Source organism: Armigeres subalbatus, chromosome 3, assembly GCF_024139115.2.
Source record: "Armigeres subalbatus isolate Guangzhou_Male chromosome 3, GZ_Asu_2, whole genome shotgun sequence".
NCBI lineage: Eukaryota > Metazoa > Arthropoda > Insecta > Diptera > Culicidae > Armigeres > Armigeres subalbatus.
The window spans coordinates 203,206,261-203,233,014 of NC_085141.1; the positions used below are offsets into that span (position 1 = coordinate 203,206,261).

The window sequence follows — 26,754 nt, forward strand, 5'->3', positions numbered from 1 at the left end:
TACTTCTTTGTCTATAATCTTGGAAATGTCAGTGATGAACATAGTGAAAGGTTCCACTTAGATCTGTAAATATTTGGGGAGCAACACGAAGGACAACACTATTCTCACAGATATGTGTGGTTTTGAAAGTGGATTCATCGGAGAAACACAATCGGACACCACAAAAGAATACATTTTAGGAGAAGTTAAAAGTTGTATAAAGGAGAGAATTTTATAACAGAAAGGAAAAAAAAAACAAATGGAATGTATGTAGATGTGTAACAAGATGTAGGCGAGTTGGTACTTACAAACATATAGGGATTTCTTTATAGCTCTAACGATGTGTAAAGTCAGTATATAATTCATATAATAATCGTATTCATATTATTCAATAAGATAATGATTATTTTACGTTTCGCTTTATGTAATGCATACATACAATTTCTAGATTGGTAGTTGTGTTTCGTTCAATCATCAGAAAAAAATATACATGCAGGATATCAATCTTTAATGAAAAACTATATTGAGAGAATAAACTAAAATAAATAAGCTTTTGTGTTTACTGCAGAATTGTACTATTCCCTTTCATGACTGCATATTTTTTTATGTAAATTTCCACAAAGTCTTCGATATACATGAACATAGAAAAAAATAAATGTTTAAAGATTAAAAATATTCCAAGCATTTTGCTTTTCTACTGAACACAGTAATTGGCCCTTCGATGGAATACAGCATTGATTATCTATGTTTTGTTATAATCGATCAGAAATATGTTGATATCCTGCAGCTTAAATTTGACCCCTTCAACAGTAAACAAAGTGCAGAGCAGAGCAAAAAGCATAATAAGATATAAGATCCATGTGTGTAAAATGCCATCGATTTTCTTGAGTCAAACAAGTTTTGGAGAATTGTGTAAAGCTGCAAGGAACAAAGTAGGGGGAATGGCGGCTTTGGCAGGTTTTGATCTATTATTGTCAGGGTTTTTTTTCTGACTGATTATACTCAAATTTGGCCTAAACATTCTTTGCATATCAAAGAATATTGTGGAAAAATTTCATAAAATTTTGTCAACAAAAACCCCCTGACAATAATAGAACAAAAGCTGCCAAAGCCGTCTTTTCCCCTAAGTAGATAAACTAAAAAATAACTCTTTTCCGAAAGCAATGATAGACGAAAAATGCTTTGTTATGAAGATTTAGAATTCTCTACTAATAAATTTTCACATATATTATCGTTTATGAACAATGAAGCGTATTTAGGTCGTTCTACGAATTATAATTGATTATTACAATACGCCTTTACAACAGGCAATATTTGTCCATTGATACGCAATTTCTTGTTCATGATTGCATAGCTCTGGTTCTCGATGTATTTGTCTTAAAAAACTGTTACCTACTACATATATTTCAATATGTATGGTTCTCTGATATAAATGCAAAATGGAATAGAAAACCAATCATATCATGAAATGTTTAGTATTCCAAACGATGTTTATGCTTGTTTCTAATCTCGGTAGAGCATGCTGTAAGGTTCTGTCTGGTACAACATTTAATTGTGAATCATTTAGTTTCAATTTTACTTGTTCTATGATGCAATGAATTCCTGTCTAAATTGAAGATAACATATTTGAAGATTCAGTAATACTCTAAGTGCACCCTTTCTTTCGTTAATTATAGTTCCAAACTCTTTAAAAGGATGTTACACATAAACAGGGCTACTAGTAATTAGTATTACAACCGAAAGGGGGTATATTATAACTAATTCGCATAAAAAATGTATAACGATGGGTAAGTCGAAAAATTGTTTGTTACTAATATGTTGAATAATGTATTTTACATTGTCAACACCATTACTTGAATCATGGACAATCTGTCGTAAAAATTCTTGAACAGAAGGAGAAACTTAAAATAAGTTTAGTTTAATAGTAACTCAACCTACCTTGTATATTTTCTTGCTGCAAAAGAAGTCTAACACCTTTTCTTCGGGCATTACACAAAATTTTGTCATCCTTTATATTTATTTTTCTACGTATACTACACAAAATACGGAAATGAGAAATAATTTTCATTTTTTTCACTGCGATGTTAGCAGAAACACATAACCATGTCAACGAAAGTAACTGATAACAATTAACCTAAATTGTATTGTAAAATGCATATTCAAAATATAAGTAAAATATAATTTTACTTCACATAAAATATTTTTACTTTGAAATATATGATTTAAAAAAAAAAAATATATATATATATATATATATATATAGATATATAGAAAGATCAAGATTCGAAAACATAAGAATTTTCGTTATAAGAATGACATTAGGTAATACAACAACTGTTTTCTAACTGAGCCTTTCCTAACCGAGCTACTTTTTAACTTGGATAAATTTTCCAGTTGGTACTTGGCTTGCTTTTCGTTCTATGGGCATTTCCTCATTTATTATTTGAAAGCTTGTCTATGCCCGGCATTGCATGAGTATGTGTCCTGTGTGGCAAGAACAAAGTATACACTATCTCCAGAGTCTTGAGAATGTTTCTAATCCGAAAATGTCCTAGGCCGGACCGAAAATTAAATTCGCCATCTCCGATATGGCACGGCTAACTGAAGATCTTCTCTTGCCTAGTTTAAAATCCCACAATGCATCGGGAATCCTCTCATCGATTGACATTCAGGACAGTTATTAAGCGGCATTCGTTAACTGGTGAAATGTCTTACCTCAGTTAGCGAATGGTTGCTGTATTTGTGGATAACATTGAAATAGTAAAACCTGGTATGATATAAACAAGAAGGGCATTATCATTTTATATGTTTGTTATCCACTCCTAATCTCCACAACATAAGAGAAATATCTTTATTGAAAAAATATATAAATGCAGTCACACGCGGTTCAACGTAATTACTTATAAATGCAATTATAAACTCAAATTGTACCCATCTGTTACCGATAATCAGAAAATTCAAAAATAGTATCTTCACGTACGTTATGGTAAATATCTATGTATTTTGATGTACACATGCCATGTGTAAGTACATGCTTGAAAAACATCCATAAATTACGCAACACTTAGAGGGGCGAAGGAGAGTTGCGATAAATGTGACAATCTATCCAAATTCTTTAGATGCCTCATACAAAAAGTGTGACGTAGAGGAGAGGGTAGTTAAAAAATGCTATGTTTGCGTTACGTAATTAATGGTTGTTCACTTGTTTGCATGAAAAATCATGACCTACATGAATGATATGTGTGAATACCCGAATTCAGCTTAAAAGTGACTGTTTGAAAATAAAAAATAAAAAACCTGCCATAAGACACACCCAACCAGCGGATGTCAGATTTTCTGCCGATTCTGTATCAGAAACTGCCAAGATCTGTATCAGAACAGTGCATATGCGAAATAGCAAGATAATCATACACATACCTATTTTATAAGGCCTTACAATTTTGCAAGCTTTTTTTACGATACCTTATATTATATTAAGAGACTTAAAATTTTCGTATGAGAACCTAAGAATTTTGCATAAGTCCTTCATAGTTCTTATACAGATTTTGGCAGGTTCTTCAGCAGAATTGTTAAGAAATCCGGCATTCGCTGGTTAATCTGTCAAAAGAAATTTTGTTTTGCGAGCCGGATTATTCGATAATTTTAAATTTTACTGTCAATTTTAGGTTTAATTTGAGATTTATTCAGGAAATGAGAATGAGACAGATCCATGGAATGTATGCTTCGAAATCATGAAATTCAATCCGTTACCCTCTTGCAAAAAAAACCATGGGTAGAGTCATGAACATAATGCTCAGATATTTACTAGTGTACAAAAGAGTTTCAACACGTATAACATGTGGGGCTTCGAAATGGTGGGTTGACAACATGTGACTGGATTAGATTCATTGACTGACATATATTCTATTGAATTGTTTTATAGCTATTGTACCTAACATGTTTGCTGCTCCTGTATATTGATTTCATCGAATCTTCCTTGACTGGATGTCAAAAATGTCTAACTATGGCATCGGCTTGTAAACAAAATATTAGGAAATATGTATTACGGGATATGTGTAGGTGTCTATGAATTTTACATATTACTATCAGGTCATTGGATATAAATGTCAATGATAATAAGTACTTTTCGCTTACTGATATGAATGCCATGTGTATGACTAAGTAGCATGTGACGTCATCATATGTTCTTGATTGTTAATTGTTCTTTAATGAAAAACTAGATAACTAAACTTAATTTGACATTAAACTGCAACGGGTAGCCATGTTATCCCAAGAATAATCACGTTTCTCAATTTCAACATAAAAATATGAACTCAGTATGCCCATGTTAATTCTATTACCTTTGATGGATTGTAGTTGACCAGCAAGCAATTCTAGTTAGGATGTGTACTTTCATCGCGCGTTTCACCAATACAACACATTTCCTATTTTTAAGCATTGTCTAAGTGGTAAAGATTAAACATTACGTTCGGGCATTAGATCCCTTTATTTCACATAAATGTTTTTCGGAAGCATTCTGATGCGTTTGAAATGTGTTTGCATAGCGTTAGAAGTGCATATGGAATATGGAAGTATGGAGAAACCTATAGGTTTGCATAGTTGCTCCAGAAGGTTTCAAATCATCGTAAGCCATTTGACTCATTATGTTAAATTTCACCTAAAAAAGATGCCGAATGAATTCGTCTGAAACGATATTCAATACGATACGTACTCAAAAAAATATAAAAAATACCAAGGGGCTTAGTTTAAGACAATTTGAAACTGTTGATCGAATGAGTTAAATCGAATAAACGAATTATTATTATTTACTAGTCGACCCGGCAGACGTTGTCCTGCATAGTAGGCGAAAATGCGCGTTCTGAACTACCCATGTAAAATGCCCATACAAATCTTAATTTTAGTTTTTCACGATTTACACAACTTTACATATGATTTTCACATAAGAAATATCATATAGGGGCAGTAGGGGCAATATGAACATACGGGGCAATATGAGCCACCCTCATTTTGAGCTTATTGACAAGTTTTATCATGTAAAAGTTATATGATCTTTAAGAGGATGCTCCACATATGCATCAACGTGAAAACCGCATTAAAATTCAATTCACACATGAAAATACACTTGAAAATGTAAATTTTCGCTGCATAGGCAAAATTATTATAAGATTTGAAGTTTATAAATAAGGTTTTGACACAAAACTGATTAAAATACAGGTCAAAAATACACCACAATCAAAAGATATATTAAAATTGAATATTGTGCACACATGTTTATATTGATACAAATCTGAATTTATCATAAAACTTTTTTTTCCCAAAACCATTCTCTATGGGGCAATATGGGCATACCTGCATAGAACAAGATATCTGGCCTTAAAATGCGAACAAGTTCCAATTTCAGTAGTCAAATACAAGAATATTATCATATTATGTAAGATTCATTACGGAAAAATTACAACAGCGCATTACTGCGATTGAAACATAAAAAATGATCATTGACCAATTGAAATGTGGCTGTTTAAACGGTGAAGAGTGACAAATCGGTTCAGTCCGCTGTTGTGCGGTTTTTTAATTTTATTTGGTATGGAATACTCACAACTGTTGTAGGAATATCATATTCTTCCATATTACGATACTTTTTTCGCCAAAATAAAGGTTTTGGATGGGTGGCCCATACTGCCCCAAATGGTGGCTCATATTGCCCCGTATAGTCGGGAACACACATTGAAATCAATACATTTTCAAAAGTGCATTCCAACAATTTCCAAACGCATTTTTCGTCATTCATCGACGTAATATGAAAGGTAACATTCTCCAGTATAAGTCAACTACATTTAAACGATGTTCTTTTGAGTTTTTCGGCGCTTTTCGGAACGATTTCCTTAGGTGGCCCATATTGCCCCGATCACCCCTAAACCCGTCGGAAACTATGACGAACGTAACTGTTGAAAGAATGAAGAAAATCCATCCAGCCGTTAGCGAGTTATGCGGATACGAACACAGACCATTTGATTTTTATTATATAGATTCAGACTAAGGCAATCGAATAAACGAAACTCAAATTATTTTTTTTTATATAGGTAGATGAATATTGAATAATCTAAACTTTTGAAAGAGGCTATTTTATGTAATACAGCTATTAAAAAGTTGTGAATTATTTACATGCATGTCACGTAAATGGTTTTAACGTCGTAAAAAATAACTTTTCCAAGTAAGTCTTGAATCTAACGTACAATAGAACAAAGGTTCTCTATAAAATGTTTTTGAGGTAATACTCACTAACTTATTTCAACTAACGTCTTCAATCTCTTTAAGAACAATTGGCAGAACAGACAGAGTACAATAATACATTATCTTTCGTAGTTATATTTTCTGCGCACATACATTCCATCAAAGGTATGAATATAAATGGGGCAAAGGGCGATACACTAATACTTAATGACTTTTCTTTTTCGACCTGTCCATCCTCTCCCGTAGTTTTTCAATGGAGCGTAGAAAATGACCGACTTCCCCCCCCCGTTTGATTAGGGTACGCCCTTCAAGTTGGTAATTAATTGCAAATACATTTAACTCCAAAACAGCATGCCCAAATTTAAGTACACATTTAAGAAACCTATTTCAAAAGGCAATTTTGAAAAAAAAAAAAATTTGAGGCCAATCAAATAATGCATGAGAAAATGCAAAACAAAAAATAAAACCTTGAGAAACGTGTGAATTTGTAGAAAAATAAAAGAATAAATGAAAACGCATCTAACTCGCATGAAATAATAGTAAAATTTGTATTTGGGCTTAAAACGTGATTTTCTTAACTATTAGATTATTGTTTTCATATAAGATTAGTTGCATGAAACAATATGTTTCTATTGGTTTATGTAAATTACCTAATTGAATTCGCTATGATACTTGACAACTACTGTAAATATTACAAACCGCGTAGGAATATCTTTCCTGAGCCACAAAAAATAGCCCAGCTGCTGTGTTCAACTTATTTATCAGTCAAATCAAGAATTCCGTCGTCGTTTTGTTGCTCAATTTCCTGTTCTGTGATAACGTTTACCAGCTCCTCAACGGCTTTATTTAAATCACCTAAAACACAAACGATTAAAAAAAATGCTAAGTGGATTTCTTATCTCATGAAAAGAAATTATGATCACAACAAATAAACACAAATACGATGTTTCATTACCATATATTGTTAATACTCATTAGCCACAGTGATATGTTGCTTGTAATCGTTTAGATCCGTCCTGATTGTTATGATAGTAGCAAGAATAGATAGCGAAATGAAATGTGTTAGTTATGTACCATGCCATTCCAATTGTATTAAAACCTGATTACAACATAAAGAGAAAAAGAAACTTAAAATTAAGGCTTGTTCGCGACAAAATCTGGACACATAACTTTAAGAATAAAAAAAAACTGCTGTTGGTTTATTTCGGTACGTTTTTCACTTCAAATGGCTTCATTCCTTATCGATGCTTCGATGTATGCACGAAACTTGGTGACATTTGAATTTTCTAAGAAATAATACGTGCCGAATGATTTGACATCCTCAGTAGAATCTGCTTCGAGCTCGTATCCTTCTGATGGCTCATAAAATCCGTTTTTGATCCACTCTCTGATGTTTTAGATATTGTCAAACAAGCATCGACATATTTTAAAACGCTTTGAGCAGTGTTCACATGAAAACAAAATGTTTTTGGTCAGTTTCTGGATCGAGAGACCCGAATTTCCATGGCGACTGCACACAATTCTTTCCGAACCTACAATTTCTTCGACGCCATTTTTCACTACGAACTTGTAACACTTATAAGAAATATATTTTCAGAAAGTACACACATACATTCATCAATCTACGAAATATTTCACTTGTTGATGTTCTATTTCAAAAGTTATACGTGTTTAAAGGTGTCCAGATTTTGTCGCGTACAAGCCTTAACAACGTATTCTGAATATAAACTTTGGAAGGTAAATCTCAACTATAATATTAGTTATGCATCGCACCTGATCATTATCCTTAACATTTGCATATACACCCGATTCTGTTTTTACACGGATTTTTTTTTTTACACGGCCGTGTAAAAAAAATCCAATACAAAATTTTTGCAAAGTTGCTCCATTTTGCATGATTTGTCAACTTTTTTTACACGGATTTTCGAATTTTGAACTGAAAACTTTTTTAAGACGGAACGCATCCCCCGTGTAAGAAAAGAATCGGGTGTAGTGATTTTATTCCTTTATACATGGCTTTTTGAAATTTGGTACAAGGTGCATTCACTGTATTGTAATTTGTTGCTGTCATGATAGCAATGTTAAACATGTTTTGATTTTAAAGTATTGAGAGTTTACCTTAGGTTCGACTTTTAGCACATTCTACTCTAAATACACAGAATAATAATATAATATTAATATATTATAATAGAGCAATACAATATGAATATAGTACTATTGCACAAAACTCATCTAGAAAGATCTTCGAAAATAAAATATGATTTAATTAGTTGATTAGATCTCAAAGCTTCTTCTAGTATGATGGGTGTGTTAAAGTTTGGATGGATTGACGTGACGTGTTGTTCCAGAATACGTTGTTTAAAAAATGCTTTCCGTAATGTGTGATGCTAAATTCAAATCAATCAAATATGTAACCAACATTTATAAAGAAAACAATTGAAAACATTATCAAACTGTGAAAAGATGGACATAGTTACCAGCCATGTGTAACAAACTCGTATGGGGAGGCGGCGGAGGCCTCGTGTCAACAGACCCGAAGTTGTTGACTGAGGACATACACTTGTTGACATTGTTTAATGGCATATGGTTAGTATGCTCACTGACGCTGTTAATGCCACCACCAGTACTAGCACCAGAATGCCCAAGATATGCAGGTGATATTGTTGTTTTACCAGAGGCACCGTTTTCCAAGCCTTAATGAATTTGAACGAGTATATAGAAACAGATAAGTGTGTAATACATAGTCTACGCAGTTGAAAGAGTTAAAAAATCGTACAGTACGTGAACATTCAAGTTAAGAAACAGGCTTCACATGATTTTAACCTCGATATTTGTTATGTTTTGATGTAGATTTTAATCGTGAGTACCAGGATCTCGACCACTACTGAAAAATCAACGGAGCGAGCGACGACCCAAAACGACTAGAAAACCGTGACTTGCCTTAATTCCACCAATTGCTGTTTGATATAGATGTTTGTTTGTTTGTTTGTTTATTATTGACATTTTACACCAGAAAGGTGCATTCGTGCAAATATAGATGTACTGTCTGTCATATACACCACATTATTTGGTGAAACGCACTAATATATAGCATAAAATATATTATAATAATTATACAAATAATTATCGTGAATATTTTTTGACATAAATGAGGAGTTATAAAATAAATGCGATAATGTACTGCCGTTATACGCATAACTGTCCCATGTAAAAAGGAATCCCAGCAAACATGGGACAAATATGCGTATGGCGGCAGTGTATGCCTCGACCAGTCAAAACTATTAATCGCTTTAGCAAAATGTCTGATAGCTTGATTTTTCAATGATATTTAATTGAAACACTCAGCCATTTTTTACAGCTATAAAATATGAGCTGGGTATTGAAATGGCATTGAAAGTTGTTGTTTGTGCACCTTTATTTATCAAAACAATCGTTACGATATTAGGCCATTTTCTACGCCAGTAGTGCCTAATACCGTGACTAGGCTACACCGTGAAGTTGATGCTCAGAAAAATAAAACGTAATTATCACATTGGATACAGCTAGGGAAGCATCATCTAGATGATTTACATATTGCGATATGTATTATTCCAATACTTTGCCTGTTGGAAGACTTGAATATGACATACATCTAACGAACGTCTTCGTTATGTCGTTCAGCACAAAAGAATACGAAATCATATCGTGATATTCACCATAGATTATGAACGTAAATATGTTAGGAAATTCCTGTACAGTTTCTTATAGAAAAGTAGTGTATTCTTCATCTGAATACAAATTCTCCCATTGTTTTTAAAATTATTTAGACACTGTTAATAATAGTACCTGGACAATAAGAAAATTATTTTGAGCTTTTTAGTGAAATGTCTTCACTTGTCATAAGACGAGTTTATACAATCCCATTGAATTCCACTACTTAATTGTATCTTGACAGATACGTATTCCGACCTCAACAGTAAGGCCGCCTTCAGTGTCTCGTACTTGACTCGACTTGGTATCTGGACACTAAATAAATGTGAAGTAAATTAACTAATAAACCAAAGAAACCAATTTAATATTGAAAAGTTTCTGTCTTCCCAAAGAAATGATTCTTTTCCCAGTAGGTACTTGTGTAAAATTGTAATTTTATATACCTTTTCTTTTAGTATGACCTAATAATTTAATTGAAATTTGTATATCATTCAATTATTTACATATTTAATTAAAAATATGCTATTGGGTGGATTAAATTTTATGTAGCGAATTTATTGTGGACTCGTTCTTAATCCCACGGTAATAGGGCATGTCACGTTATTACAAATCTTATCATGTGGGCGGTATGTTTTTAGTTATTTTTTTGAAAAAAAATCACAAAAAATCGAAGAAAAAACAGGATGTATTTTAAAAGCGATATAAATTGAAAAAGATTGAGAAATTGATCCCACGTAAAAAGCGACCACAGTGTAAAAGGTTCATAACGGACAAAGCATAAATATACCGTCAAATACGATTGAATCTCAACTATAACCGTTAGCAAAGGATACCCTGGAAAAAAAATCTCCTAACGAACGATTGAAAATCATACATGTTGACTTTCACATATGGTACTGCATCTGTACCCTACCAAGCTACCAAGAGTTTGATTGAAGAAAGAATGAAATTTCCTGTAGCAGCCGAGACCAATAAAAAGGACTACTATCTGGATGGCATTTTGTCGGGTGCTAACATATTTGACAATGCACACTAGGATCAACTGACGACGATGCAGGGAAGAGCAGGATTCACAATCTACAAGTGGTGAAATCCGAATTTCGACGACCTTCTTCTGGCTGGAGATATATATCCAGTAACAACAAGTAACCTTGACAACCAGCCCTGGACAAGGCGAATTATTCTCTCCAAAGTGGCAAAACGACAAAGTCAGCCAACAATAGATCGAGCTAAGACAATCTTTACACTTGCGGAAACAGTTTCCCAGTACTCGCGGACGCCTATACCAAAGCGTATGAATCATGTCTCTATATCAGCTTCAAAAAGAATTCAGTACAGCTTCAAAAAGAATTCATGATACGGAAATGCTAATATCATCTTCCAAACTTAAACGTTCATTTTTATGATAGAATGAGAGTATAAAGTACAGATTTGATAGCTCCTCTATTTATATACTTTAAGGAATGTTTTACCTATTCCAGCCCCCTCCCTCCTTCTATCTACATGTAAATTCTTTTTCGAACAGAATCATATTTTTCATGTTATTAGATCGTAAGAGAATAATAAACCCCCACTCCCCTCACAAGGGCTTACGTTATTATTGTGCGGCCACAATAAGCATAGGATATTTCATCCCGTTGACCAAATTACCTCCTCTCTATTTTTGTGAAGAAGGAGACTAAAGTTAAATCCTCTCGTGAAAAAGATTATCCATTTTCTCATTGCATCCTGTTTTTCACTTTCGGAAATTGTGGCTTGTTGAAGTGTTAGAAAAAATTGACCGGTGTAATATACATTTCTCGAGGTCAGATCATAGCGCAAGGAAGAAGAAAGATCAAAGCTACAACAATCGAATAAATTCAGCAATCCCACAAGCAGCTATTATAATTAGCAGACAGCTGGATACTCGTTAGTATATGAAAACGATGAAAGAAAAATCAGATTCTTCATTCACCATGTTTGTTATATTGATTGTCGGTCCTCCTTCTTTTGTGTACATTCTCAGTGACTTTAAAAAATGACCCAATTTTATACTGTGCTTATTGTATCAGGTAATTTATACGAATGGGTTTTACTTACTTGAGTTTTGATCGTAGTGGCCATTCTGTTGTAATTTAGCTGGCGATTCCGTGTTCAATTGCGAAGCGGTAACAGAACGCGTTTGCAAAGTAGATGCTTTGGACGTGTTGGGCTGCAATTATATTACGATTAGTAATCGGTATGTCCACCCTTCACAAAAAATAATTTACCTCATCTAAAAGCTGTCGCAACCGTTGCAGCTGCGCCTCCAGCTGCCGATTGTGATCCTCTAAAATTTGCATTCTTGCTTCTAACCTTCCTTTGTGCTGCCTCAGTAGTTTTGCTTCAGCCATCATGTCCTGCGAAAGATTCCTCATTAAACGATACCAAATAAATGTTAAGTATAGTTTCTTACATTTCCCCCATTTCCCGCATTATGCGACATTTGGGAATCGTCCGGCGTTGTTATTGGAGTTTGCTTTGCTTTCAGCCTTTCATATTCGGCTTGGAGAGAAGCGTTTTCTTCCTCTAAATCCTTAATCATTGCTTCAAGCTCTTCTCTTTGTTCAGCGTCCATAGCTGCCATAACTTGTACCGGTGATTTCGGTCCACCATTATTAGGCAGCGATTGGCAATACTGTGCAATGAGTTGATGTTCATCATCGCTATCGGGCGTCGAATTGCTGCGGGTTCCATACTCCACTTGGGCCAATCGCGATGCATACATTTCCAGTCGAGAGTGCATATCGTTTTGCAATGTATGTGTTCCGTGTTGAGGACTAGGGGCAGGGCTTTCTAAAGCATCTCCTTCCAACACACTCTGAACTGGTAAATATCCAACTCGAGGATGCTTTTTGAAATATTTCCTACTTTTAAATTTATTGCGCAGCGCTCTCGTAAAGTCTCGGACGTCTTCGGTTGATGTTGTCTAAAATACAAATTTTTATGTTTATATTTGCTTTAGCAACGGGAAAATATCAATGGTCAATAGTTTCCATTATTTAAAAATTACGACTCACCGTCGTACAATATTCATGCATTGGATGTGATAGCTTATGGTTTTTGGCATTACGTCCCAGGAAGAAACATCGTTGACACATATCGAAGTTAAAGCACTTCAAACATCTATATCGAAAACCAACGATTGGATATTCTTTGCAAATATTACACTTGGCTTGATGTTTTGCTGCTTCTGCTGCAACCAATCGATGGAGAACCGGAAGCCACACCAAGCTTTGGGGCTCATGTTGCAACCAATTGAGAAAATGTTGCGCTTCAATTGCCGTCTCGGTTAGTTCACCGTTTTGATTTACACCGGCCCGTTCGAAGCACGATCTAACAGAAGGTTCAATATTAGATCCACCAAATGCTGCCACTTCCCCCAATTGACGTGGAACTTGTATGCAATCATGCAGCAACAGTCCCAGCTTACGTTGATCAACCCTTTTCTCGAGATCCGCAATCAACCGGAACAAGTAACGATATTTTTCCTCCAAATGCCCTTTGCACAGTAGAATTAGGCCAACCTGCAACAAAATACGCAATACGTTAATCGAACGAGCCGCATATATAAATCCATACTCAGCTTACCTTAAAACTAAGAACACGTATCTGCCCTGTCCGCTGTGAGTCGTACACGTTGAGAATCCAATTGATGGCTAAATCGAGCATCAGTGGCATATCGATCGGTTCGATTGTTACATACAGCGAGTGTAAGACTGTTGTCATATCCGGTATGTCTATTAACTTGTCGTTTTGCGCTCGTAGACCGTGACGATCGAATGATTCTATGGCAACGTTCATCGCTAGACGGTCGAAAGCTGAACAAACAAAAGTTATACCATAAACCTATTCGTAATTAACAAAAACAACAATAGTACTTTACCTAGTCTTTTTTGAACGGTACGAAGCTTTAGGGCCGTTCGGTACGCTGAGAAGCGAACTTCGTTCAAATCCGCCAGAGATTTCATCAACTCAATCATTTCTGGATGATCCCAATGTGTATTTTCCCGCTCATGACTAAAGAGAATGAAAGCAGAATTTTATGGTATACTGTACATGCAGGACTAACGCAATATATTAACGCATACTTGATATAGTAAGGCACATTGGCTGGAGTTGTTGCTCGTTCCCATGGTGGTTTGACACTCAATTCTAAATTTGGAATAGGGCCTATGGTGCCTGTGCTTACACCTTGCATAGATTTGTTACCGTCACCATCAGAGGCGTTAGGCTGATTGGCTCCATTGGCAATTAGACTTTTTTGCCGCTCATCCATGGCTATGTGCAGCAATTTCATTCTGATAAAAAATATATATATTTTGAATAAATTAATATAAGGCACTTATCAAAGTAGGTAATTGTTTTGAAAATATCTGGAACACAATTTATTTAAAATGTGATCAACTTGTATCTACGTGCTTAAAGAAACTAAGTTGAATATAAAAAAAATGGAATATGGATTTCGAATTGGATAGCAGATATATAAAAATAGCTTTTTTTCAAAAATTTAACCTAGTGGTTTATATTTCACAAAAGTCACAACAGTTATTAATTGAAAGCTTTACGTTGCCTGCCGTTGTATGTATATGTACATTGCGTCACAAGTAGAAATAATAGATATACTATGCTTAGGGAGTCGAAAATGTTTCCCATTCGAAATCATCGTAGAACAAACCAAGTGGTCGTACACTTATTACGTAAGCATTTTTTCTGGGTTTTTCGACCCCTTCCCAACCTGTAAGATTTCTTTCATACAAATGATTTTTTTTATTTATATGGTGCGTAAGAAAACGATAGACTTCCCTCCACACATAAGTGCTTAAGTAATATATGTACGGCCCCCATTCGTAAGGTTACTGCAGACCCTAGCTCTTGCTATTTTTGCTGCTCCCATGCATTTGAATGAATTCCAGATAATTTCAACAATCTTTTAGTTTGATTTTTTCCAATTGCGTCACTCAGAAATGGTTTCAATTATTTAGTCACAGTTGGACTCATTTGCCAATAACTTATTCCAGAAGCTGAATTTAAAATTTATTGTTTGGTGAGTTATTACCGCGATGTTTATTTTTCACTGCTACACAGCGTGAGATCACTAAATGTTAGTTTTACTAGCGCCTTTGCTGTGCATCTTTAAACAACAAACTGTTCAACTAGTTTGTAGAAAAAAAAAATACAGAGCTACAGTGTACGAGACATTATAAAATTTAACTTTTCATTGAGTTGTTAAGAAATGAGTTAAACTCTCTGACTAAATGATAAAAGAAACATTTTTGGTGTCACTCTTAGTCCGACTTTTCTCCCTAATGCCGATCATTATTTGACTCTAAATTTAGCAAAGAATTAGAAGAAACTGCATTGCAGAAAACTCACCGTGTGTTCAAGTCTTCCAATTTTGCAAGACATTGATTAGGCACCAGCACGTGATTTGCTGTGAAGTAGCTTTGCTGTTCATTACAATCGTCCAACAATGCTCCAGCAGTGGTCATTTTGTCCTTCAACCGTTGAAGGTGCTGCATCTGTTCTGCAGCATCGTGGGCTGAAGTTGGTGCAGTCCACGATTGAGTTAACGTTTCAGCTGATGCAACGCGAGAGCTGAGATCTTCCAACACTTTCTGGAACTGACGCATTTTCTGTGAATGATAGAAGAAAGAATAGACTAGAATAAAAGCTATTTTTGACGAGAAAATAAAAACTAAATTGTATCATGTTAAGGCATATTTTTGAAACATCTGTTGAACCAACCTCTTCACTTCGTACCACACCAACAACTTGCAATAACATCTGTTCTGCCTCATTATTAGGTTGACTTATGCTAGCATCAATATCATCTACCAATGTCACATCCCCTTTAATATATTCAATGTCGGTATCGGATTCGGAGCACAAGTGATCAAGCTCATCGTATATATTGTTATTACTTGTACAATTGGAGGACGACAAGCAACTCGGTTGAAGATACCGATGGAAACTGTGTCCATCCTCTGAACTTGAATCTTCCTCGCATATCGATTCTTTATGCCTATTCACAGTGCCTAACGATTTTTCTGCTGGTGATATCAGCTGCATGACTCTTCGGTTTTATCGCTAACGCGTTAACACTTCTCCTATTCAGAACGCAAGAAGGTCAATATTTAGACTTATCACTGTAACGTATGGCTCACAATATGGATCAACTGTTGTCACAGCGCAATTTACTGCTTTGCAAGCAGGTGCGTTTCACGAATGAACAAAATTTTGCTACCGCAGCAAAATATGATCATATAAATAATAATGGCATGGTGTGGGCTAAACAGGGATGTAAGTAAGCATACCAAGTCATCAACAAACTATGCGAAGTACTGCAGAATTGTATTAAACACTAGAGCCCGTAGTCCACTCTTTGTCATAATGACAAACATTTGTCATCATGGCAAAGAGCTATCATGTAGAATGCAGAGTTATGTACAGTAATACTATATATGTATGTTCGTACTAGGGCCTTGTAACATGTTATTAGGCTATCTTGATGAGCTTTCTTTTGTCGATAATTTGAATAGCATGTTATTCATGCCGTAGTGCGAACATAGTAGGTATAACAGCGTTATTAAAATAAAACAGAAATTCCATTTCACTAAATTCGATTAAAACTGCAGGGGAATTTATTGGAAGCAGGGAGCCTTTTTTTGATTGCTGTTATCGAAACAGACCAAACCACTACCACATAAATGAAATAAGAACCAAAATGCACTTATCATCTTATGGGGCTTATCACTTGTAACTAGTGGTCATTAAAATGGCTTTCCAAGGTTGAGGAAGAGAGATTCGAGACTTTGTGGAAGTACGCAATCCTGGAAAATAGTGAGCGTTTTATTGAACCAGTATTCAGAATCAGAATCAGTATTACGAAGGAGTTAGGCTGGAACAAATGTGAATTCTTTCTTTTGTCATGTTCGTCTTTAGGTAACGAAGTTAGTAATAAATTAAAAATAAATAGATAAATCGATAAAATAGTGATACTCGTAAGTTTTCATTAAGCATTTTTTGGGAAAGCTTAATATTTTATTTATTTTCCAATCAAATTTCGAATTTCCCCCTCAAATAATAAAGTAAAGACACAAAAAATCGAGGGCGGTAACAGAAAAAGAAAATACTATTTGTTCTGGCCTTTTTAAGCCGTTTATATCGGAATTGTTCGATTTTGCCACTCATGTACAATATGCCATCACGGAGGAATTGCATCATCTTACGAAGTTGAATTCATCAGAAAGGTGGACTTCTCGTTAGTTATGCACGAAATAATTTTTGTCAATTCTTGACTTACCAAAACTGCCAAAGCCTAACAATTTATTAATCGATCTCATATGCAAGACTAAAAGGACTATATCCACTATTGCCTTTTTTTTCAGTAATAATATTTCAGGATAAATTTAATTCAGAACAACCTAATTGGTGGAAAAATTGGACGGGTACTGAAATGAATTCCCTTAAACATGTGTACTTTACGATCCAATCATATTTAGAAACAGGTGGATGAAATTCATAAGTTTCCCAAAAACTTATTAGAGTATCCAGGATCCATAATATATGAAATTTTAAAACAACTCGAAACATTTCGGGCTCAAGAATTCTATATGAAATCCTTCTAGAAGCTCCCCTGGGAATTCTTCCGGAAAGTTATCCACAAATCCCTCTGAAAATCGTTCGAAAATCCTTCTCATGTAACTGTAATTCCTCCTTATCTAGAAACCCTTCACTATTTTTTTTTTGAAATTCATGAGGAAATTCCTTGAAGATTTCTTTTCTTCTCTATAAGTTTTACTTCTAGATAGTTCTTCGGCTTTTTTTTCCAGAAAAATCTCCGGCATTTATTTCAGGAATGCATACGAGAGTTCCTTCAAGTATACGTACGGAATTTCCACCCAAAATTCGACCAGAAGTTCCTTAGGACATTTATGACGAAAATCCTTCGATTTCGCTCCATAATTTTACTTGTAAATCTATAAGAAATTTCTTCGGAAATTCTTCTAGGAACTCTTCCTTTATTTTCTCCGGGATAACTTCCAGGAATTTTTCCAGGAATACCTCCATAAATTCATTAGCAAAATCCTCTAGGATTTCATTCTTAATTCTTTCCGCAATTACTTCAGAATATTATTCAAGAATTCCACTAGAAATTTCTTTAGGAATTTCTCCAGGAATTCGACTAAGTATTTCCCCGGAAATTCTTCCAGGTATTTATCCGGGAATTCTGTCAGGTACTGCTCCAGGAAATCCTTCCGGAGTTTTTCCGTAAAATTGTCCTAGAATTCTTTCCGGACTTCACTCGGTATTTACTCCCGAATTTCATTCGGAAATTAATTTGAGAGTTCCTCCAGGCCATCTTCCAAGAGTTCTTCCAGGAATTTCTTCAGAACAAACCCCCCGGGAATTCATCCGGTGATTTTTTTAGCAATTCATCTCGGAATACTTTCAGGATTTCATCTGGGAATTTCTGCATTAATTCCTCCTGGTATTTTTCCAGGAATGCCTTCAGATATTTCTTCGGAAATCCTTCAGGAACTTCCCCAAGAATTATATCAGGACTTCCTTGTGGGAATTCCTCCGGAAGTGCTTATGAGAGTTCCTCCAGGAATTTCACGGGAAATGGTATTTCGGAAGTTCCTCTAGGAATTCAACTCCGAGTTCCACCAGTAGTTCCTCTGGGAATTCATTCAGGCTCTCAGGAATTCGTTTAGGCTTTCTTTAAGAATTTATCTACAAATTCCTCCAGAAGTTCTTCGGAGAATTTCTCTGGGAATTCCTTCAGGAGGCCCTTTAAGAATTCTTCCAGGAAGAACTTCTTACGGAAGTTCATTCGGGATTTCATCCAGGAGTTCTTTCGAGAGTTCCTCCAGGATTTCCTCCGAAAACTCTCCCTGTAGTTCTTCAAGAAATACCTCCAGAAGTTTTACCGGCAGTTCCTCTGAGAATTCCTCTGATAATTTCTCCGGGAATTCCTCCGGAAATTCCTCCGGAAATTGCTCTGGGAGTTCCTGCCGGTGAAACTCCCGTAGGAATTCTCGTAGAAACTGCAAGTGAATCTCCCGGAGAAATTTCAGGAGGAACTCCTAGAAGAATTCCTAAAGGACCTCCCGGAGGAACTCCCAGAGAAACTAACGGAAGAACTTCGGGAAGAATGTCCAGCTTAATTTCTGAAGAACCCCCGGAGGAACTGCCAGTGAAGTTACCAGAAGAATTCTCGGAAAAAATCTTGGAGAATTCATCTTATGAACAAATCTCGTCTAGATGAAACCGTCGTGGGGGCATGTAGCTGGACCATCATCATCATCAGAGGACCTCTCGGGGAATTCCCTGAGGAGCTCCCAGAGAAATTTTCGGAGGAGCTTCTGGAGGAATTTCTATATAAATTTCTGAAGAAGCCTAAATCAATTCCAAAAAGAAAGACTGAATTAATTCCCGGAGGAAATTTTGGAGAAATTCCCGGAGGAAATTTTGGAGAAATTCCCGGAAGAATTTTCAGAGGAACCACCGTAGGAACTGCCGATAGAACTACCGGAATAATTCTCGAAGGAACTGCCGGAGGAATTTTCGGGGAAACTCCTGAAGGAACTCCCAGTGGAAATCTTGAAGTTTCCACCGGAATTCTTTCAGGATTTCTTTGGGAATTTATCTAGGAATTTCTCCGAAAATTCCATTGTTGTTTTCATTTTTTGTATATTTTTTGAATAAATTTTCGGTGGAATCCCTGGGGAAGTTCTTTGAAAATTTTCACTAGAAATTTTTCGAAACTTTTACGGAAAATTTATGGACTTTACACAAGAAATATGAAGATTTTTCGCGAAATTCTCAGGAATGTTCACTGGCAATTCTGCGGAATTTCCAGGGAATATTCTTAAGAATTCCACGGTACAATTTTTCAGAATTTTTAATGAGAAACAGCACGAAAGAATTATCTCAAGAATTACCTGCAGAACTTATTAAGGAGTTGGTGGAGGTATTCTCGGAGTAAATAATGGTGGAATTTTCGGATCAATTTTCAAAAATTTAAATCAAATTTTTTCTGCCAATTTTATAATAAATTTTGTTTCAGAGAGGATTTGTTTAGAAATTCAGATGTATGGTTCCAGTTTTCTAAAAGGATGCAGGATCAGGATTTTTTATAATAATTGTTATAGCCGATTTTATATTCTTTCTGAATACTAAATTCGTTAATAATTTTCTCACTTTACTTAAAAATATCTGATGGGCAATAAATCATACATTTTTAAATCCATTACTGTTTTAATAATTATTGTTGTTCAATAAAGGCACAACACGAACGTTGCATTGTAGACGTGAATGCGTCACGTTCATTTGCGTTGCTTTTTAGTACAAAACGTTGATTTCAACGCCCATCGCGACCCGACGCGCAACGCGCTATTGTGATCCAGCCTTTACTGTTGGTTTTAAATTTGGTTTCAAAGTTTTTGGAACTTAGAACTTATAAAACTACTGTAAAATTACGATTCAGAAGATCTAAAAAAGTTGCCCCCCCCTACTCGAAATCCTGGCTACGCCCATGGTTCAGAATATCCGAAAAGGCTCCAGTTTTACTTTCTGATAATAAGTACCAATTTGTTAATCCAATATCTTCAATACGGCTCCGTTATGATCAACGATCTTGAACCTTTCAAACAAAAAACTATATTAGTATAGTTTGGATTACCGTGGACTTTCCGGACATATATAGTAAGAAATACTTCAATCTCCTCAACTAAATGATCTGTCATTTTTTCTCTTTATCTTGAATATTCGGGCATATGTAGATCATGCGGTGGAGTTTGACCATATTTTGATAAAACTTTACATATAGTAAAACACATGACAGGTCAAGTGTGATTATACACTGATAACCTAGATATCCGAAACCATGGGAAAATTTCGCTTCTGAGAGCATGCAAATGAATCTAAATTATTTGAATCCTATATCGCATTGTTTGATAATTTTGAACCCTCTATCAAGTATAGTTATCCTAAACGTTAAGCCCGTGAACAATTTTCAGGAACACGAGATGATCACGGAACTCCAAAACATTCTCGAATTCAGCCCACTTTATCTACAAGATCAACCAGAGGTTCTGCAATGTCCTCATCGTCGGTATATACCCAATCCGGTGCAAAAACCATATGCGCATTATGTACACCCAATTTTCTTGAAAACGAGATGTTAGAAATACCCCAAAACGTTCTCGAGTTCATCCCACACTAATAAAAATCCACACACGTCTATTGGAAAAAATGTAAGGAAATTTACAAATAATTTTTATGTGTGCATTAATGAGATTCCACATATATGCTATTCGAATTCAAACAGCCATTATTTGGAAAATGCTATAGCCAAAATTTATGTTTGCCACACATGAATAATATGATTGGATTTTTTGTCAGTGAACGCTATCAACAGATTAAGGATCAATCAATGTCCATCGTTCAGGAATTGGTCGATCGGGTAGATCGCTCGTTTTGAACTCAAGGACGTTTTGGAGAATCAACGATGCACGGACAGCTTAGCTTAGCGGACACTTTGTTTCGAGAGATATTTTCTGATACATTCGAGGATATGTACTCCAGAACAGTTTGGCCTAGGACATCCAAAAAAATAATTTCAATATCCTTTCAGGCCTTTTAATACTCGTTTTGACAGGATCCAGTGAAAAACCTCAAATTTGTACGCCAAATATACATAGCATCAAACATAATTGCCCTGCATTCCGAAACGGCCGGCGCTGCTATTGCTAAAAAGGGAAAGTTTAAGGTTACGTAATTAATGGATCTTCCCTTATCAGCTCAGTTCCAGCGGTCCCAGATTTCAATGCGTTTGATCCGGACGATAACACCCTTGATAAGCAAAAAAGAAACCAGAATTACAATATGATCAATTTGTCAAATCATACGATAGTTAAAATATTATAAGAAAAATGTTCTTGGATCCCAAAGTATTGCTTACTCCTCATACACTCATATAAAAACATTAACATTTTTAATTCCTAAATCGTTATTTTCGAAAGAGTATAAGCATAACCAAAACCGCGATTCTCGCGACAACATTTTGTGATTTTCGCGACTGGAAGAGAAAATCTGTTGTAACAGCCCTGCAAATGTATCGTCCATTGAATAAAAACCCTGATTAATCCACCTAGCGGTGATGGTACCTTTCTCGTGCATTATAAAAATAGTATTTTGGCCATTAGTATTGAGCCCATAGTCCGATCTGGCCAATTTTCAATAGGAAACAATGAGAGAGTGTTCTGCGTCGAATGCAACTTGTTGCGAGTAAATCGATTAAGGATAAGTGCCTGAAAATGAGTGACATCTTTTACTATTTTTTTTTATAAAAAACAAGTCGTGTTTTGGCCATAACTTCCGAGCCCATAGTCCGATCTGACCAATTTTCAATAGGAAACAATGGTAGAGTATCCTGCGTCGATTGCAACTGCGAGAAAATCGGTTAAGGATAAGTACCTGAAAAATGAGTGACATTGATTTTACTAATTTTTTTTTATAAAAAATAGTGGTATTTTGGTCATAATTTCCGAGCCCATAGACAAATTGAGACAATTTCCAATAGGAAACAATGGTAGAGTATCCTGCGTCGAATGCAATTTGTTGCGAGTAAATCGGTTAAGGATAAGTGCCTGAAAAATGAGTGACATTTTTTTTGGGTAGGTGCGCACAGACACACACACATACACACACACACACACACACATACACACAGACATCACCTCAATTCGTCGAGCTGAGTCGATCGGTATATAACACTATGGGTCTCCGGGCCTTCTATAAAAAGTTTGTTTTTGGAGCGATCATATAGCCTTTACCGTATACTTAGTATACGAGAAAGGCAAAAATCAAGTCATTTTAGGCCTTCTGGCAAAAAAAACAACCCAATTGAATCACTAAGAATCGAGATATCGACCTCCCAACATGGCCATTTTGTGTGAAAACCGAGCATGTCTTTATATTTATTTCTACCAGTGTAAAAAGGGATCAGAGAATAGGTGAAAATAACAATTACATAAAATTTAAGTCAAGTATAACAAAAATCGTTGGATTCAGAGTTTTGCAACCATATATGTAATGAGAATAAATGTTAATATTCGGGTAGCATTAGTGATTTTTTAACGTCCTATATGCACGAAAAAAAAAACAATTAAGAAACTTGGCAGCTCGTATTCTCGAAACTACATTCCTGCTACTTATACCTATTTGCCTCTAAATCTTTATTATGGAAAAAATCTAAAAATCGAAAAAAAATTCAAATGCAATTTCGCAATCGAATACTTTTATTGTGTATATATAGAAATAGCGCCTAAGAATTGAAAAAAGGTCTACTTTTCAACTTGAGAATTCAAACTCATCAACAATTTCCTCGGACGGGTATATCTCAGAGAATGACATACGCATGGTTTTTAAAAAACTCGGTTTAGGGAAGGTAAATAAAACTTGGAAATGTTCTTTTGCTTTGTCAAAGGTTATCATTATCGTCACAAAGATCTGTTTACTCCGAAGCACAAACTAAAAGCCGTCACACTTCCGCTTCAGTTGCAGCGTAGCTTACTTTTCAAACAATGTACAAGAATACTGATTTAAATTGAAATCTGAGCAATTAAATATGACACATGATAAATTATTTGAAACTCATAATTCCGCGTTTGAGTTAAGCGCAGCGTGATTCTCAAAAGCCTTGAATAAATTTCTTTCTCTGGGTGACATAAATGCAATCAATTCGAACGATCTCAATCTCAACGCGAGCATTTCTTCAGATTAGCAGAATGTGTTCTTGCACCAGAATAAGTAATTTAGCAGGCTGGCACAGACAGATATTTTGCCGGTTGATCAAAATCGAAAAGACACCCGCTCACAAGTACCCGTTCGCGCCGACCCGAAGAGTGACGTATTACCGCGACGATATTCAAATATGTACTAAACATGTTGCGGCCTAGGCTGGCGGCAGACGGCAAGTTGTATTCCATAACATCCATCGGTGTTATTTTTTACTGAGCAATGCAAAACATTGGTGTTTCTCTCCGGGTAGTCGTGCGCAGTCAGATTTATTTTGTTTGAATTCATACTCATTTATTCTCACTCTCCTGTTTGCTCACGCCTGGCACTAAAACCCTGATTGTGGACCAAGTTTGGATTTAGTGTCAATATTCACTGCACGGTTTCTCTGCTGGGCGCAGTATGAATGCGTATACAGAGACAACAGAAATAATTGTAACGGTCATGTTCATTCGCATTCCAATGCTCAAGTAAATGAAATCCCAAATCCATAATATAGTTTCAATTTATAAAACAAAACAGAACTCAACATTTTGGAATGTAACAATATTTTGCGTCTAATTAAGAAAATTTTTAGTTTCTAGAACAATCACATAGGAAAGAACGTATAGCTATTAGATCAGTTAGTTGAATTTGTATTACAGAGGTATTCTAGAAACATTAGTGTATTCGTCGGGCCAACATATTTGCGTATATTGCGATGAGCAGATGGCAAGATTGAGATGTCGAGGGCCCGAAAACCCTGTTAAGATGCACAAATTATCTTGATAAATAATAATTCACATTATTATGTATCAGCGCGGCTTAAAATCAAATGACTTTGGCGTTTGATGTTTATGTTAGATTTTATTTATAACACTACAATTTTAACTTTTTGCTCTTAGAAAACTTGAATGGGTATATATAACAAATATATAACAAAAGCTGTATGAGAATTGTTCTAACAATATACCGAAACAAGTCCTTAGAAAAATTATGAATGAAAGATTCCCATCCAATAACACAGATAGTTTAATATGAACATTAGAATCTACCTGTCATAAGACGAGTTTATACAATCCCATTGAATTCCACCACTTAATTGTATCTTGACAGATACGTATTTCGACCTCAACGGTAAGGCCGTCTTCAGTGTCTCGTACTTGACTCGACTTGAAGAAAATGATCGCAGCTTACACTATTTATACTATGCGTAGGTATAATAATTTATCTATTTTTAAGGGGTGGAATTCAATGGGATTGTATAAACTCGTCTTATGACAGGTGAAAACATTCCACTAAAAAGCTCAAAATAATTTTCTTATCATTAGAATCTATGCATCTATATATTAAGTTATGTGGTCTACTTTGTTTGACAAAATAAATTACGTTAAAACTGCTACCGTTTCATTTAAATATTAATTCATTAATGTAAAGCCTGTCCACGTTAAATTTCGGACACTGAGATAATGCCCAAATGATTTGTAGCCATTTTATCAATTCGGACAAAATGAAAATATGCTGGAAGAATCACATAAAGCGAAGAGATTCAGCTGTCATGTAAATTGATCTTCTCAGTGGTTAATGAAAATTTTCAAAAATCGCGTTGGATGATGGGTGTCCGAAATTTAACGTGGACAGGCTTTATAACACTGCTAGCCTATATTTGAGGTACTAGATTATGGGTTGTTTCGCTATTCTATAAAGATTTTTGAAGTGAGATCAATCAAAGAGATTTGTTTTTATAATTATTAAAATAATGTGTGTTTTTGGCTATGTAACACAGTTAATTCAATCAAAAATCAATAAGGTACACTGGGGGAAGTGGAAAAAGGGGGTAAGTGTAAAAATCGACTCGAAAAATTGGAATTGTAATTACTTTACAGTTTTTACCACATCATAACATTATGCAAGAATATACTTTGATGCTCACACTAATACTATGTTGAAATTTGTATATTACATACACTAACACGGTTAACGCTTGAACTGTAATTTTAGGTTTCGCGAAAAGTTGATTTTTGCATTCATAAAATCAATTCTTATTTGCACTAATTGTTCTTTTTCAAGTTATTTTTTATCACTGGTGACCATTATAATACAATTAAACTAATCCCATTCAATTGGTAGTGGTTTGTACCAAGAAAGCAAATAATTTAAAGATTTTACACTTACCCCAGGTATCAAACACTGCGGGGGAAATGGATAATGTTCTAAACACGCATTTTTTTTTTCTTCCCTCCATGGTTTATTTCGATAGCTGTGAAGCTTAATATGTTCCTTCTTTGTTATCATTGTGATTCCAGTGGTGATTGGACTCATATAAATAATTGGTTAAGGAAAAGTGCTTAAGAATAGCTAATATTTTTTTTATATGCTTTGCGCACACACATACATACAAATACGCACATACAGACATCATCTCAATTCGTTAAACCAAGTTGATTAGTTCAAAACCCTGTAAGTCCCATTTTCCTTTAAAAAGTTCATCTTTGGGGCGAACATATAGACTTTACGTACAATTTGTGTTCAAGAAGGCAAAACAAGCTCTCCCCTAGCTATTATGAGAATTCCTTGAGGATCTATTCCGTTAAGGTAATGAAATTATTCCGCAAAAGATACTCAGAGCGATTATCGTATTAATTTTAGTTATATGTAACTACTCATCACTATTGAAGGTCAAGGTAATATAGGTTTTCCACTTACCCCATCCCACTAGGGTAAGTGGAAAAACAACTCCTTATTTAAAAATCTATTCCTATAAATTTCAAGCAACCAAAATGGTATGAATTACCGCACAGTTGGTGCCAAATTGACTGTTTTTGATAGCCCATTTTGATTGAACGCATTTAAATCATTTATTCTGGTTTTACACTAATTCAAACATGCACTATCGATTTTTCCTTTTCCACTTCCTCCAGTGTACCTTAATTGAAATTTGGTAATTAATTACAGGCGAAAAGTTTGACTTATTTCGACATTTTTCAGTAAACCATCAACAATTCTAAGAAATACACCCGTTGCACATGCCTATTACATAACGCCTAA

General features: G+C 35.1%; 1 protein-coding gene across 5 annotated transcripts in view; it reads right to left on the reverse strand.

The window, feature by feature from the left end:
• Positions 1–337: 337 nt before the first annotated feature.
• Positions 338–26,754, reverse strand: part of LOC134226812 (dystrophin) — a 156,236-nt gene continuing 129,819 nt past the window's right edge. For 3 of the 5 annotated variants that reach the window (XM_062707820.1, XM_062707819.1, XM_062707817.1), the window contains 10 exons: positions 15,295–15,554; positions 14,010–14,219; positions 13,805–13,938; positions 13,510–13,739; positions 12,939–13,445; positions 12,335–12,847; positions 12,150–12,278; positions 11,980–12,091; positions 8,688–8,903; positions 338–7,065 (listed from right to left, as the gene is read on the reverse strand). In XM_062707820.1, coding sequence (XP_062563804.1) covers positions 6,965–7,065; positions 8,688–8,903; positions 11,980–12,091; positions 12,150–12,278; positions 12,335–12,847; positions 12,939–13,445; positions 13,510–13,739; positions 13,805–13,938; positions 14,010–14,219; positions 15,295–15,554 — 2,412 coding nt within the window. In that variant the 3' untranslated portion in view covers positions 338–6,964. Of the gene's footprint in view, positions 7,066–7,165; positions 7,227–8,687; positions 8,904–11,979; positions 12,092–12,149; positions 12,279–12,334; positions 12,848–12,938; positions 13,446–13,509; positions 13,740–13,804; positions 13,939–14,009; positions 14,220–15,294; positions 15,555–26,754 lie in introns of all 5 variants that reach the window. The other 2 variants (XR_009983564.1, XM_062707818.1) reach the window with 2 other exon arrangements.